This window comes from Trachinotus anak, unplaced genomic scaffold (genome assembly GCF_046630095.1).
Source record: "Trachinotus anak isolate AG129_WGS33_773 ecotype Australia unplaced genomic scaffold, CSIRO_AGI_Tana_v1 ptg000019l, whole genome shotgun sequence".
NCBI lineage: Eukaryota > Metazoa > Chordata > Actinopteri > Carangiformes > Carangidae > Trachinotus > Trachinotus anak.
Genome location: NW_027273870.1, coordinates 15,421,828 through 15,437,965, shown reverse-complemented (window position 1 = coordinate 15,437,965; position 16,138 = coordinate 15,421,828). Strand labels below are relative to the sequence as shown.

At 42.4% G+C, this 16,138-nt stretch overlaps 1 protein-coding gene across 1 annotated transcript in view; it reads right to left on the bottom strand.

The window, feature by feature from the left end:
• Window positions 1–16,138, bottom strand: part of adgrl3.1 (adhesion G protein-coupled receptor L3.1) — a 108,405-nt gene that overhangs the window by 59,007 nt on the left and 33,260 nt on the right. Inside the window, exons 4-5 of the mRNA XM_071503395.1 lie at window positions 14,707–14,920; window positions 1,543–1,652 (exon numbers count right to left, since the gene is read on the bottom strand). Coding sequence (XP_071359496.1) covers window positions 1,543–1,652; window positions 14,707–14,920 — 324 coding nt within the window. The remainder of the gene's footprint in view (window positions 1–1,542; window positions 1,653–14,706; window positions 14,921–16,138) is intronic.

The following is a 16,138-nucleotide window of genomic DNA, read 5'->3' as shown; positions in this document are numbered from 1 at the left end:
CTCAGACAGCGTTCGACAAAAGGAATCCAAATGCGTGCCAGTGATTTATGCAGAACTTTAGGTTCGAAATATTTCTTCCAATCAGACAAGTTTGTGACAGAGCCCATATATGACACTCACTTCCAGTTGCGGGATGATGAAAAAGGTGGTGAAAAAAAAAAAAAGTTGAATATTTTAACTCAAAAGTTAATAATAAACATAAAGCAAATTCTGCCGCCGACAATAACTCAAAACAGGGTAGTTTCACTTCAAATGTATTCGAAACAAGTGAGGCTCAGTCTGTTTTCAACTATTTTGAGAAAAAAGTTTTTTTTTTTTGCTGTAAATAAAGCCTAACTATACCTCAACTCCTAAACTTGAGATGTTTATATCAAACAAAGCATGTCAACAGTAGGACATGCAGTACTGCAGGTGTACAAAAATGGACACATTTTCATTTCACAACATAGCACTACTTCTTGAACCTATGTTTCTGTGATCTTTACAAAGAGATCAAGCTCAGGTAACATTGGAGTAGTCTGAAGTATTCAGTTCAACTTTATACTTACGACTTGTTTTCATCTGAAAATACAGTATATTAGTGATCTGCTACAAAATAAAGTGCAGTAGGTCTTCTATTGGACTGAGAAAGTTGTCCCCTCTCCTCACTCCAGTGCCTGTACTCTTTATGTAATGAGTAATATGTCCTCTTTCATTGCATTTTTATGTAATATAATTTTGGCATACTGCTTTTTTTTTTTTTTTTCAAATCACAATTGAGTTTTCACCTGCTTGGTTTGTTTTCCATCCCAACATGTGGCAAAAATTAATCATAATTGCCATGAGAATAAAATATTTTTTAATGCCTCTTGTGATAGTAAAGTAACTAATGAGAGGAAGCATGAGGAGAATCACTTGAGATTTGGCTTTTTCATGAAACAGAATTGCATTTTAGCTTTGCCTTTGGACAAACCCTCGAGGCTAAAATGTAGTGTGAAATAAACATGAAGGACAAATAAATGTCTTTAAACCACATCGCCAACTGTTTTTATTATGCAGTGAGCTATAACCTAGATTTGGAGGAAAACTGTGCTGGGAAAAAAGAAAAATAGGTTCACAGTTTTTGGGATATTTTACAACCATGTCCCATGAATGTTACACTTCAGTGAATACGACCTCCCAGTCTGTTATCACATGGTCAAAGGTCATATCACCATCTGTCATCATTTGAGCCTGTCCTTCTCTCTCATGCCTCCTCCCTCAGACTTTCCCAGAAAGCTGTGTCATCATAGACTCCCATATGAACTTACCCTGGCACACAAACCACTGATGTTCATTTTTGCTTAAAACTGCATGCTGTTGAGAAACTAATCTAAATTTAGAAAACAAATATTTATCAAGATCTTAAATTCTGATTATTTTAAAGAAAGTCACAGTTGACTGATTATAACTTATGAATGACTTATCTTACTGGACATGAGTGTAGTCAAATATATAGATAACAGTACTGCCGTTATAGAGATAAGAGATCAAAAAATGTTGAAATAATAAAAAAGTACTTACTGTACGGGACACACTCATACTGGACTTCCAGGTATTTGTATGTGCCAGGGCAGGGGTCAGGGAAGACGTCAGGCCCGGCCACCACTGCACACTGGGTACGGTTGTTGCATCTACACGGGGGGTTAGATGGGTAAAGAGGCAGATATGTCAGTTGAAAACATCCAGTTACATAGATGTGTTAAATCCACTCATATAATTCACTGCATTCACCCTAGCATTCAAGAGTCATCTGTGTGTAAGGACCCTTTAGACTGACAAGAGAGCAGGCAATATGTCCTTACTGGTACAACTGCAGTGAACATTATACTAATAGAATCATGTGGTTCAGCTATACACAAGGTGATCCACAGTGGCCACTGAAGAGTTGTTGCACAAGGACACTTCTGGTGTTTGTACGTGTGTGTGTGTGTGTGTGTGTGTGTGTGTGCGTGTGTGTGTGTGCAGTGAGAACAACAACCTATGACTTTAAGAGTGTTTCAGCCCAGACTCCACATAATTAATTCTAATTATCACAGGGGCCTTCTCCTCTGACACACAAAAAGTAAGTATTTCTCACTCTTATTAACGCAGGTCGTGCGAGGCGCCACTCTGTGTGTATATGTGCTATGTGCTCCTGTTTGCATGCATGTATGTGTGCAGTTATAAATACGCATGCATGACATTTATGTGGAAGTGTTTGTAATTAAACATGCCAAGGCGGCTCCTCGCAACCAAAGATGATTTGTTGGGGGGGACAGTTGGAGCCCATATATTATCATGATAGATGCATGTAATAACAGAAAATGTTACCCCACCCTGGAGTGCCACTTTATCTCAATGGCGTTCCCTGGTTTAAATAAATTACTGAAATAACCTGAATGAAGAATATATTACGTGCGAGAATAGGGACAAAGGACACATGAGGAGAAAAGGCTTATTTTAAGAAGGCTGATGAGCCACTTCTCTGCTCATCTGAATATTTCCTTTCAATTAGTACAACTGTTCTGTCTCTCCCTCCTTCCCTCTCTGCGCACCTGTCAAACAGGCGACATTTATATTAAAAACATTCTGATTCTTCCATTGAGATATTTTTAATGAGCATGCCAAAGCCCTCAAGTCTCTTTTCTTTCAGTATCACATTCAACAATTTGCATAATGAAATATGCATGAGAGCTAATTTAATTTTTATCCAATATTCAGATATAACACACAGAAGTAATGTATGCTACGGAGAACTACCTACTGTGACATATATCTGTGTCTGTTGACCAGTGTGCCCGTGGTCAAGTGAGGGGTTACTGGAGTTTAAAAGGTTTAAAACTCAATGTGTTGCTATGTCTGTCATATTCTAATAACAATACCCGCCAGTTGTCTCTCCTCTCTCCCTCCCTTCCTTTTTCTCGCCTCTGTGCTTTTTAATTTCTTGCCCCGGTGCCTTCATCATCGGTCACCTGTCATCAGTGCAAGTTGTGGACTGGTGGGGGGGGGGCACAAAACTGACAGGGCGCCACAACTTTGCTCACAACACCCACCGATGGACACGACTGGCTGGCCCACAGTGGTGAATCAGAACGCGAAGCCCCGTTTAATGGTGGCGTAAAAAAAAACAAAAAAACCTTCCGCTGGTTATGATGTCATCTGGCATCAGACGCTGTGGCAGACGAAGGCAAGCGATTAGAGCGAGCTGCTTCTCTTAGGACTTTGGACTCAGAAGCACTGCCACAGGTGCAAGTGTAGGATTAATTATTTCCACACACAAACTTTAAGAAGAAGAAACCTGAACTCTGGTGACACCGAGAGGCTCCAGGGGCTTTGTAAAAAAAAAAAAAAAAAAAAAAGTCTCATTCCTCAAGAAGAAGGGATAAAAAATTCCAGCCGATGCTTGTGATTTGGGCAGTGAAACCAAACGACATCTAAAAGTCACTGTATGAGGTCAACAGAAAGCATAAATAACTGAAATACAATATGTTATAAAAAAAAAGCCTTGATGCAGGGAACAGGCAGTGCAGGAGAAAAAGAAAATATGCAGATGTGTTTGAAGACAGCAAAAAGGGAGAAAGTTTAGGTTTTGCACAAGTTGTGTGTGTGAGAAAGTGTGTGTGTGTGTGTGTTGTGTGTGAGTGTGTGCGTGTGTGTTTATTTCTGCTTTATGATTCTGCAAAAAAGGGCTCCGTTCTCGGGTCTTTCATGGCTGAGTCATAAAACACTGAAGGTTATTGACTGGTATTTTAAATAGAGGGTATAGAGCAAAGATTTGACATAATCCCTTGCGCGCTCTATCTATCTGCTATCACTCCTTCTTTCTCTGTCTATTTTTGTCTGCGCTACCTTTCTTTTTCCTCTCCCCATACTCTCTAAGCCAAGATAATAAACCAATTTCTTTCTCAGCCTTTGTCTTCATCCTTCCAACCAAGGAATTATTCCTCTCCCTTCCTCTTTCTTTGTCTCTCATTCCCACTGTCTGTTTTTTTTTTTCAGTCTGTTTATCTATCTTAAACCCACTTAGCTGCAGTTTTCGAAGTCACACCCAGATATATGTGGTAGGCCTCTTATTGCTGTCTTCTTTCTCCCTCTGCCTGTCTTCTCTCCCTCCTTAATATCTTTCTCATCCCTTCCTCCCTCAGGGCGTCATCTCTAGCCTCCCTCTGTTTCTCCCTCAATCCCTCCATCCTTCGTAAAGCCTGTGCTGACGTCACCGTTCTGTCTGAGCCAGTAGTCTGAGTCAGATCCAAAAAAGACTCCCTCATGTCCCCAGTACCTCCAGCTTCTTCTTCTTTTTTTTTTTTTTTTTAATCTGTTACCCTTGTGCCTGCTCTGCCAATGTGTTTATCCACCAGCCTAACAAAACATAAAAACATCAGCAGAAATTCCCAATCCACATCCTCTCTGCATCCTGACCCATGGTCAATGCAGATGTACACACACACACACACACATGGACACACACACCTTTACCTTTACAACCTATACCTTTTATTCCATATTTTCAAATACCAAAACGGCTCTATAGTTTTCTTGCATGTTTTTCTTAGTGTTGGCAGAAAAGCTCCTTTTTTTAATTAGCATGGCCACATCAAAACAAGGCAGTGGCCTGGATACCGCCTTGCCTGCTGGCTTTCTTCCCTGCAATGTGCAACACACACACACACACGCGCGCGCACACGCACACACACTCACAGACAGACACACATTCACACAAAGACACAAACACACAAACAAACTATTCACTAACAAAGCTGAGCTGTAGCAGGCAGGGAAAGAGAAAGCTGCGATGCTGCAGTGGGTGCTGTTGTTGTTATTGTCTCTGATGTTTTTCACTTTGTTTGGCAGACCTCCCTTCACTCTGTCTCTGTCTCCATCCCTCATATAAACATAACTGACTGACTGATGATTTGATGAGGCTGACGCTGGCTGATGGAGCATGTGTATGTGTGTGTGTGTGTGTGTGTGTGTGTATGTGTGTGGGTATGAGCGTGCATATGTGCTAGCGCATTCATGCACGTGTCTGTGATGCAGATGTAAAATGGAATAAATATTTGTGAGCGTGTGTTGTGCGCGTCTGCCCGCCTGCGCGTGTGTGTGTATGTGCTCGAGTGCAGATGTGTTGAAGAACTATATAATTACAGAGCAAGTGAGAGCTGGGAACTAATCCTCACGAGTTGAAAGAGGTGTCTGAGAGTGAGTGACGCACAAAGCCTCGGCACAGTCCTCTGGAATCAACATTCGAATGCAGTCAAACCATTCCACAGCGCTGTCTGTGTCAGCTGCAACACTGTGTGAACATGTTTAACACATACAAACTTTCTGGAATGAATCCCGTAAACACACAAACAAGCACGTACACACACAGTAGACTGCGCTGCCGGAAGCTTGTACGAACACACAAACACTCCAGAGCAGAAGTGGAACATTTGGGGTTTGTGGTTGAACATGTTGCTCAGGGACACTTCACCATGAGGACAGGAAGTGTCAGGGTCATTGAAGCGCCCGCTCCACAATTAATGACCAACTTATCCCTCTGTCCAAGCTACAGCCAATATAATCTTCATTATTAAGCTGCATGGACATACAAAGTTTGATAATATCTCCTCATGTCATGTGACAACACCTGAACCAACCCGATGACAACTGAAAGATCCAGAAAAAAAACTAGTATGTAGACCGTGAGTTACCACTAGCTTTAAATGGCTCAAATCGAATTTGCCTCAGATGTTATTTTTAAGAGATTTAGCATTTATCTTCATGATTAATTCAGTAAACAGAATTGTTTGCAGACATGATGTTAACTCAGTGCAATCTCTCTTTCAGCATTTCTTAAATCTCTCTTAAAGTTGCAGCGAAAGCTCTCTTCTGAAGTCATTTTTTTAGTTGTAATCCCTGCTCTCTAAAAACTTCTACTCCGCCCTGCTGTACTGGGGCCTCTTCACTCACCCATGGCCCTCGAAGGCCTTGCAATTATGGGAAATGGTGTTCATTAAAGGTGGCTAAAATACACAGATATTAAATTAACAATGATATAAGATAAGGAAAAAAAAATGACCTAGTCGCATGAAGCGAACCACAGGACATACAGTTAAAAAAGGCTGAAAGCTCTGTTCCAGGGCTGGATTTTCAGTGCTGTTATGACTATCAGGGTGATTTTGAATGAGGTTGCAGAACCCAGAAGTTACAGTTTCACTTTGGCTCTCTAAATTCAACTTATTATTATTATTATTATTATTACACACTGTAGAAACACAGATACAGTCCCATCACATTTATCAAAGAATAAACACGCTGTGTCTGAAATCTCTCCCCGTCTACTATACACTGTATTTAGCTTATTAACTAATTTGCAACAAATTTGTTTTGGAGGAAACAGAACTGTGACCAAATTATGTTTCCTAACATAATGATGTTGTTAATTAACCGTATTTCCCATGTCACAGTTGATACTGAAGGCAGTATAAATCAGTAAAATGTTCACAGATCACTACTTCACCACACTTACAACGTCTGTTTAACTTAGTGGGGGCTAGTGAGTAAGAGACTGAGAAGACTTTGGACACTGCTAAAATATTTTCTTTATTTTTTCTTTCTTTTTACAATATTGGTGAACAGAGCTTACAATCCCTGCGCTACCTTGCAACATGTTTTCTAACTGCATTACTGAGCACCTTCTGCTTTCTCTTGTCACAGCAGCAGGAACATTGATGGTTCAGAATACTGAGAAATCTCCTGGTAGCGCTCCTTGTGAGAGTTGTGCACTGGTCGGAACATGCAATATGGACTCATGGTGCGCATAATGTCACCATCTCATTTTCCTCGGCTTGCTCACCCACGCTGTGAGGTAACTTGCAGAAAACAGACTGGAAAAACATTTTCTGGTCTTGACAGCTGGACTCATACATAAACCTAGAATAAGGCAGACTATGGAGGAAATGGTGGGCTGCTAGCTCAACGCAGACTGAAATATAAAGAGGGATGGTGACGGAGTTGATGTCAAGCTGCATAGCGATATTCAGTTATGTAATGTGTTTGTCTTGTGATCACCTCTTTACCTTTTCTGTGATCAAGAATACATTTTTGTCTATTCTCAGTGTTGTCTAAAATGTAGTGACCTTTAGAAATTGTTTCTTCGTAAATCCCAAATGTTTCCTCCAGTGTTTACTGTTATTTCATTTAGCTGCAGTTCAGCTGGAAATAGAAAACAAAAAAAACAAAACAAAAAAAATTTAGACGGCATCTAGTTCAACAAACTATCTCAGTAAACACAACTTGACAAGAATTATTGCCACCATCAATTACATTATATCAGCAGTCAAAATTCTCCATAAAAACTGAATGTATCCAGCATTGTAAAAATTCTTGTCTTGTAAGCCTAAAAATATTTCCCATGGTAAGAAAGATGACAGATTTTATAAGCTTGTAACACATTCTCAAAAGAAATTACATTGAAATCCCCAAACTGGGAAAAATTAAGCAGAAGGAGTTGAGCAGTCGGAAAAACATAAAATAAGAGACGGTTTGTGAAAATAACAAAAGGAAGGGAGAGGAAGTGATTTTCACAGGGCTCTTTATGTCCTGAAGGAGTTCAGGGAAGCCATTCGACAGCAGACAGAGCGTAGTTACTGTATCTTGCTACAGGATAAAAAGCTGTTCGGCTGCCCATACACTCTCCCTCTATCTCTCTCTCTCTCTCTCTCTCTCACACACACACATATACACACACACAGACATATGAGATTCTCCCACTACTGGCCTCGTTTCAGCTCCCTGATGTGGTTACACACACACATATACAGTGGGCTGTTCGGAGGTGGACAAATGGAGTGATGGGAATGGATGTCGAACGGGTGAGAGCATGAGAGGATGCAGAGGGAACTGTGAGGTGGTAAGTAATTGAAGAGTGACGCAGGGATTGTGATTGACAGAGGTAAAAGAAGAGGAGCAACACAGACAGGTGTGAGTGTGAGTAAATCTGCGTATGTGTCTATATACCATGGGGTATAGTGAAGCAGAAGCATTACATCCTATGCCAGCACCGCCATACCACACTTAGAATAAGAAATGACAGATGTGTCTCGCTTTTTCTTTTTTTTTTTTTCTTCTCCCACACACATACACAGAAACGCACAGACACACAAACACTAATACACTTCTCGGCGGTCCCTGTGTGTCTGTCAGCTCTCGAACAGCCTGTCAGACAAGCCACAGGTAAAATAATGTTGTTTTCCCTACTGGGAAAAAGCTTTGAAATGTGCTGCATTATTAATATTTGGCTGGAGGATGTCACTCTCGCTCATAATTCTCCCATTCTTTCTGAGCATGTCATAGAAATGCTGTGTGTCCGATATGTAGCTTCTGTCAAATGAACTACACCTGACATTCCCATGCATGAAAGATGTCAGTGATAGAAAATGACTGATAGGGAGATGATCTGAACTCACTCGAGTCAAGTTTACTTGAAGAGTAAATAAAATTTTCTTTCCGTCTCCAATCCCGACAAACTGCAGTCGAGTCAATAAACTCACCCGCTCGCACTGGCACATTTCGCTGAACAGATAAAAGATGTTTTAAAAATCAGGTGGTTGCAAACTTGCTCTCTGCACACAGAGCTGTACGCAAATGGCACCTCGTATAATTTATGTGACATTGTGAACAGAACATATGATATGAAAATAACTGAATTGCATGTGAAGTGTGTGGAAAATACTGTCAGGGTGTCAACACCAAATTTAATTTGCTGAGGAGAGAGCAATCCGACTTCTATATGGCTGCTGGAGGTTGTTTTGTTTTTTTTTTTAGGTGAAAATGAAATTAGTGTAAATCCTAACTGGATGGAAGCTGGATGTGTGATGCACGTTAATTCAGCCTTAAAAAGCACGTTTTTAAAACTCGTCTTTTTGTTCACGGGAAATCATATTTGAATTATATTTTTACCCTACAGAACATTAATTTTTGGGATAACCAACTGTTTTACAAGAAACAGTGTGCTTTATAATAATCATAATATTGTGCTTTATTAAACAAAGTGGCTCACAAATAATGCACAAAAACCCTTTATGCCCTCTATCTTGCTAGCAGGCTGACAGCCAAGTACAGTTTTTGAGCTCCACCATCGCTCCTCTCCTCTCCTTTCCTCTCCTCCCCTCTCCTCCCCTCTCCTCTTCCACTGGTAACCATGGCAACTTCCATATCGTCCGATTCCAGGACACACTCAGGGAGTCTTCCTCCTGATTCCACCTAGCAACATTCCTCTGCTGGCATCCCTGTGTTTCTCTCTGCCTTAAATCTGAGTGTGCGTGTGTGCATTTCTCTATTTGACACCTCTTCCTCCACAGTTTAATCCAAGACCACCTGCTTGCAGAAACTCCAAATCCTCCTAAAAGCTAAAAGACGAGTAGCATTTCAGACAGCTGAGCTGTCTCTCCTGGTTGGTGAAAAGCACAGGAGCGTGTAAGACACCATCGCCGTCAAGGCGATGGAGCCACACCAAACAGAGACACTGTCTTATAGGATTTAGTCAGCCTCACCTCATGAAGCACAAAAAAATGCATGCTGTTGTGTGGATGCATGTATGTGCATGTGCGTGAGGAGGAGGGCTGTTTCTGGTGTCCTGGTCTGCACTTCAATGTCAATGTCTAAGTATCAAGTCAGTCAGGAAGTCAGTCACTGTCTACATGCGAGCATGTCTGAGCCACTGACTCACATGTTAGTCTCTGGATGTGTCAGACTCTGTATGTGTATGTGGGAGAGAGAGAGAAGGAAATAAGAGCGGGTTTGTGGTGTCTAGACCATTCTCCAACCGTTCTCAGGCAGCCATGTAGCTTAGGTGCTCAGTGAAGCATGATAACTAAGGTTAGCAGAGCTGTGGCGACAGGAGAAAAGGGCCACACAGTGGAGACTTTGACATGTGGAAATACAGCGGTTTCAGGAGAACAACAGTTGTCAGTCAGGATGAAGGTATATTGGTGTGTGAGCGGGTGGACGGAGGAGAATGTGCGACGGACAAACGTATTATGTGATGAACATTTGTGTTCATTTCTGTCGCAGGATCTGTCAGTTTTTAAGTGTATCTTCACTTTTATGTTATATGCATCCGTCTGTGAGTGTGTGTGTGTGTGCACGTGTGTGCGTGTGAGTGTGTGTTTATGTGTGCAAATGCATGCATGTGTTCGGTCCCTAATTACCGCACTGAGCAAGGGTGACAGTTGGGCCCCTAGGGTGCCGCAGGGCATCTCCTGTAACTGTGGTGACTATATGGGGGTGGCAGCACACGCACACATGCATACACACACGCACGCACACAGACACACGCACACATTAAGTAGGACACTTCCAGATATGACCTCATTCAGTAGGAAGCAGGATAGTTAATGGAGGCAAATTGACGAGAGAACAGATAGAGACAGGAAAAGTCAGAGATAGATATAATATCAAGATATAATTGTTAATATCCTGATGAGTCCACCTCTACATTACAACACACACACACACACAAAACACACAGTCGAGACTTGGTGCAAAACTTCAATTTAGCAGATAATACTGTTTTTGTACTTATGTAGAGTCACTGGGCTGGAATAATGATAAAAATGGAGGATTTCTGTCGGGTTAGAGCGTTTATCATTATGTGTTCTGCCTCGCTCTTCTTCTCCTTGTGTGTTTACAGAGACGGATTAGACTCAAATGGTGAAGAACGGTAAAGTGAAGGTAAAAAAAACAAAACAAAACACCAGACTGTATGTCACACTTCACTACTTTACACACCCCTGGACTGTAGCACATGGCTCGCACTAGATTGCAGGGTCTGATTCAAGAGGTTTTCTATAATTCAAGGGACTGAACTTCAGAGGTTTCTTTGCAGGCTCCCGTGTGAATGGTTCAAACACGCGGGTGCACGCTTTGCTAGCACACATACACACATACAAAAGCATGCATCTATAGATGTACGCATTTTCACACGTGTACACACATATACACACAAATGCATTCACACACTGGCACACTAGCCTGGTGCTTTGAAGACTGAGACTCAGTTCTAAAGAGACAGGCTGCCAGAAGAAGTTGACCAAGCTTGGGAACTGACGAGCAGGAGTGTGTGTTTCTGTGCATGGGCGAGAGGGCGTGCGAGCATTGCATGCATGAGCAAGCACGCATGTTCATGCATGCATGCATGTCTATTCATTGGTGTGTGTGCACACCGGGCTGGTACATAGTTGTGTGTTTACAAAGATAGTGCACCTAGGATCCCTCGGGCCAATGAAGGCTGTTGCTTAGTCTTGAGACTAAGGGTGCTTCTATAGCCTGCAGCCCCGGCAAACTTGGTCGAGAGAAGGGTCAAAATATAGACTACATACTGTAAAATACAGGCAGCATGCTACACCACATAAGCCCCTGCCTTTAAGTCTTGACCCCACCTTTTCCCTGAGCTGGGGAAAGAAAAAAGTGAATGGAAAAACAGGAAAGGGCCATGAAAACTAAAACAGATGGTGAGGGAGAAAGAAAAAGTGACAATGAGGGTGAGAAGCATAGGGAGTGAGGAGTAATGCGAGGAATGAAAAGGTCGAAGAAAAAAATGGAAATGGAATCACAACATTTGAGATATGAAGAGAGTGACGTGGGAGAATAATAAATAAACCGTGTTTGTTATTTAACACTTTCCAAAGCAAAGGGGAGGGGGAGAAGGGGGAACAACTCCCTACCATTGTCTTTCTTGTCAAAGTGGTTTTCCTTTGTGTTGAGGGACTTTTTCAAGAGGGATGGGAAGGGAGAGAAAAACAGGGAGAGCAATAGAGAGGGGAAGAGAAGAGAGAAAGAAAGGCAGAAGGGCAAACAAGGTGACAAGGTGGGAGAGGCGGTATAGAGGTGTCAGGGGAAAGTCTGTTTGAAGTCCAGAAGTAATTTTCTAACATGGTAGCTGTGGCAGGGGTAGCAAAACAGAGTCTGTGTGCCTGTGTGCGCTGCCTACACATTCTTCAGAGTGTCCACACATACAACCTCAAGTGCCTGAATGCATGTGTGTGTGAGAGGGAGAGCGAGAATCAGAGAGAGTGTGCTGAAAGGTATTCGGTCTATGAAGCACTCAAGTATCAGTAAGGGACAAGGAGTGCATTGAGAAGCATCTCCGTGGAAGCCATCAAGTCACTTTTATGTCAGTAGATCGCTCTAACTTGCAGGTGTTTCACCATTTTGGCTTGCAGCTCTCTCCCCGTGCGGGACTGAACAACCAAAACCTTCAAATGCTGCATGCTGTCCTGATATAACTCTCCCCGGTGACACTTTAATGCACACTCAGCCTTACCACACCTTAGCTGTGGCCGACATGGCAGCTGTAACAAACACAATGAAACTCATCCTGACTTTCAGGGAAATCACGTGCAGAAAGCTGTGGGGAATAGAGCGAGCCTAACAAAGCAATTAAACCTGGAATCATATGTACATTTTCTTAATTCAATAATAAAAGCAAAGCCAACTAAAATGGAATTTAAAACAAAGGATGCTCAGGAGCCATTTTGAAATGGAAGCGCTTCTCTTGAAAACCCGATAAAACGGAGTGAGTCATTGAACTGAGGCCAGTATATCGCTAGAACAGATTAAGCGTAACTTTCATGGCCACGGCTTCGTTTCCCCTTCAACCCAGTGTATCCCAATGGGGAGATAATCTGGGAAATGCAGCGATATCAGGTCCTCTCTAGGTTGCCTGAGAAGCCTTGTGAGACCCTCTGGAGATATGAGGCTTTGATATCAAGACCAATTATGTGGTATGGGCACACGCACACACAAACATATGCACACACACACACACACACACACTCCCTGGCCTTGGAGAGTGGTAGAGAGGAAAACAAAGAGAGAATGTGATACTGAGGAAACACTGGGCAGGCGGAACATGCTCTGATTTTATCAGCCAGTTGAGCTGGGCTTGAAAGCCAGAGAAGATACAGACATAGAGGGAATGACCGAGCAGAAACCAGACAGGCTGGAACAGACTGAAGAAGAGGGGTGTGTGAGTATGGGAAAGAGCACTCACACACTACCCCAGTGCAATTTGTGCAAAAGCCTCAATAAAGCCTTCAACATGCCAGTGCACAAACACACACACACACACACACACACAAGTGCTCAAACGCACACATTGGACATGTGCATGAGCACACACCCAAAGATTCACTGTGTGCATTTATAAAGAAACACTGGCGCTTTTAAAACACACTCACCATGTGCACGGGCATATCTGAGCTGAGCTTTGGCCGTGCCCGTGCACATATACTGTATGTGCACTGACACATATAAAGGCACACTCACACCCTTTTGCAACACACGAACACACACACTTACTGAAAATATATGTGATAAACAGTTGTTTCCAGTCTGAGTCACCTCCGGAGAGGCTCCCCCAAGATTTAGTTTGGCCTCTGGCTCTGCTAATTGGAGCTTAAAGTCTGGTGTAGCCCCTGGGCAGTGTATGCTGAGTGTGGCACATGCTGTGTGTATCTGCGTGTGCGCATGTGTATAAATTATGGATATCAAGGCCTGTAGGAGCGTGGCCGCACAAGCTGCAGCTGCCGGAGTGAATGGAGGGAAAGAGCCAGGCCAAGGCAACCACAATCAGAGCAGCGCCGCCACATGACGCAGACAGGTGGTTTGACAGAGAGACAGAGGAGTCAGAGAGGGAGGCAGATGACAGCAATATTGAGAAAGAAAAATCTTCATGGGTCCAATGTGTCTCCGCTTAAGGCCCCTGAGACCCACTGACTCTGTAATGTAGGTGAGAGCAGGATGTATTTAATAAAACTGTGAATCCTCCACCACATCTTTTAAGGCTCATGTTTAATTTGTAAAATTCTGTGTGACCTCATGGCCTCATTGATATCTCAAAGCAGTGAACATTTCACGGATTGTTATACTATTTAAGAAAATCAAAACTAAGCATGCATTCTAAACTTTGTTCAGTGATAAACTGGAAACATTTTGGAGCATCCTTCTCGGCTTTAGCAGCTGAGCCGCTGTCAAGAAGGGAGTCGGTCACTCTGGCCAGCTGTAGAGGAAGTGTTACTTGAGTAATTTCCATTGTCCGATAATGTTCTGAAGTTGGATGGCATTGTACTGCATGTACAGGAACTGGGAGCAGCAGACAGGCGTGGGGTGGGGGTCACAGTTTCCACAGATTTTCCATCACCTTTCTCTTTTTTTTCATTACACTGAGCCTGACAGGTATGCTGCACTGTTGTGTCACTTTACGTTGCTGTTGTTTGCTGTCAGCTTTGCGAAGCCAGGCAGACGTGTGAGTAATGCTGAACTTGACATTGATACTTCACCAGGATGAATACTAAATGAACAGTTGACACTGCACATCTACTGTAGGTGGGGTCTCTGGGACTGAGAGACATCTGTCTCATCTTCTGTACAAATCCGTACGGCATTTCCTGTTTTGGGAAGTTCTTAGTGCCACGAGTGATCCCTACACATTTTGCACCGAAACGTACCACGGGACAAACTTAATCAACAGGACAACGAACAAAATTCATTATTTTCGCTGTGGTTGTGCAGTTTTTCTTCTACAGTCCTCTCAAAATGTGAGACTTGAGGGAAACTTTCTACACTTTCTACTACCTCTCTACAGAGGCACCAGGCACATGGGTTTCACACTCACACATGCATTTGTACTTTCCACATCACACATACACTGTGTACACTGACCTGAGTGACATGATCTTGTATGCATCAGGCAGGTAGCAGCGCGTGTTCTCCATCTGCGCAGGGTCCGAGTCGCAGATCTTGTCATCGGTGCGGCCGTAGTTGGCGCTCTCGATCATGATGACATCTGTGCCGGGGCAGCGCAGCTCGATGGGGTAGGACTCACAGGACAGCTCCCTGCGCACCACTGCCATGGGGATAGGGGCACGGCCGTAGGCTGGACAGACAGACACACAAACCCCAAAGATGTCGTTTGATATAATGAACACAAGTGAATACTTATTTGTAAGGCTGTCTTTAAAATACAGAGGCCTGAATTGTACAAGCACAGTTTGTGTTAACCTAAAACTGTATTTGTATCCTTGTCACATAGACTAATTATCCACACTATAGAAAAACAAAAGCATCACAGAAGATTTCTCATAAGTGCATGTCCACTGTTGCAAGTGAGCTGACTTGATAATTACTGTTTTGCAGTTAGCAGTTTTAGACATCATTCTAGGTGGAGAGTAAGTGCCTGGCAATTTCAACAGGCATTTAGTGCTGCAGAGATTATTCATAGATGGCGATGCCTAATTATTCTCAGAAGTTGCAAATTTGATGCATACATCCGCCCTTACTGTACTGAAATAGGAAACATGTCATTAATTCCAATGAGATTGAAGCCACTGATCTGTCCCAGATCTTTTTAGTGCTGTTGCTTTGCTTCCTGCCTTGTTTAATGAGTAGAACTGATGAAGCCACTTGGATAATGAAACTTCCTTAAGACCAAACAGCAATCAAGTTGCCACTGACTTATTAAGTCTAGATAGCCTATGACCTGAAACCTGAAATTTTGCAAAAAAAAAAAAAAAAAAGTGCTTCAAGAAAATATGAGCTCTGCTTCTGCGATGCCCCACCTTCCACCATGTGCTGCTATCACACTCCAGACAGTTCTCACAGCAGGCATTTTGGCTTGTCACATAAGGAAAGCAAAGGTGAAACTCATTTCTACAACAATGACTCAGTTCCATTAAGTGTCTTAATAAACTGTGAGCCAGCATGCAGAATACAGGGACCCTGAGAGTATCTCACCTACACTGAATGCAAATCATTTTCAGTGTTATCAATCAATTATACCTGCGCTGTTCCTGCTGTGACAAGTCAAAATGAATACCAGGACTATAATGTGATATTGATCGCATTGGTCATTCTGTTTTTTATTTTACGGGGTGTGGTACTTATGTTATAATTGAATATTTTTCATACGACCTGGTGGCATTTTTATTAATAGCATGATGTGAATAAGGTATTTAATTAAATAAACTAATGAACAAAATTATCACAGATGTTTTTTTGTTTTTTTTTTAAACTAACCAGTGTGTTAAAAGATGTTGCTGGAGTTTTGGTTTTTTTTTTTCTAACTTCTGACAACAAATCATATGAATGTATCCAA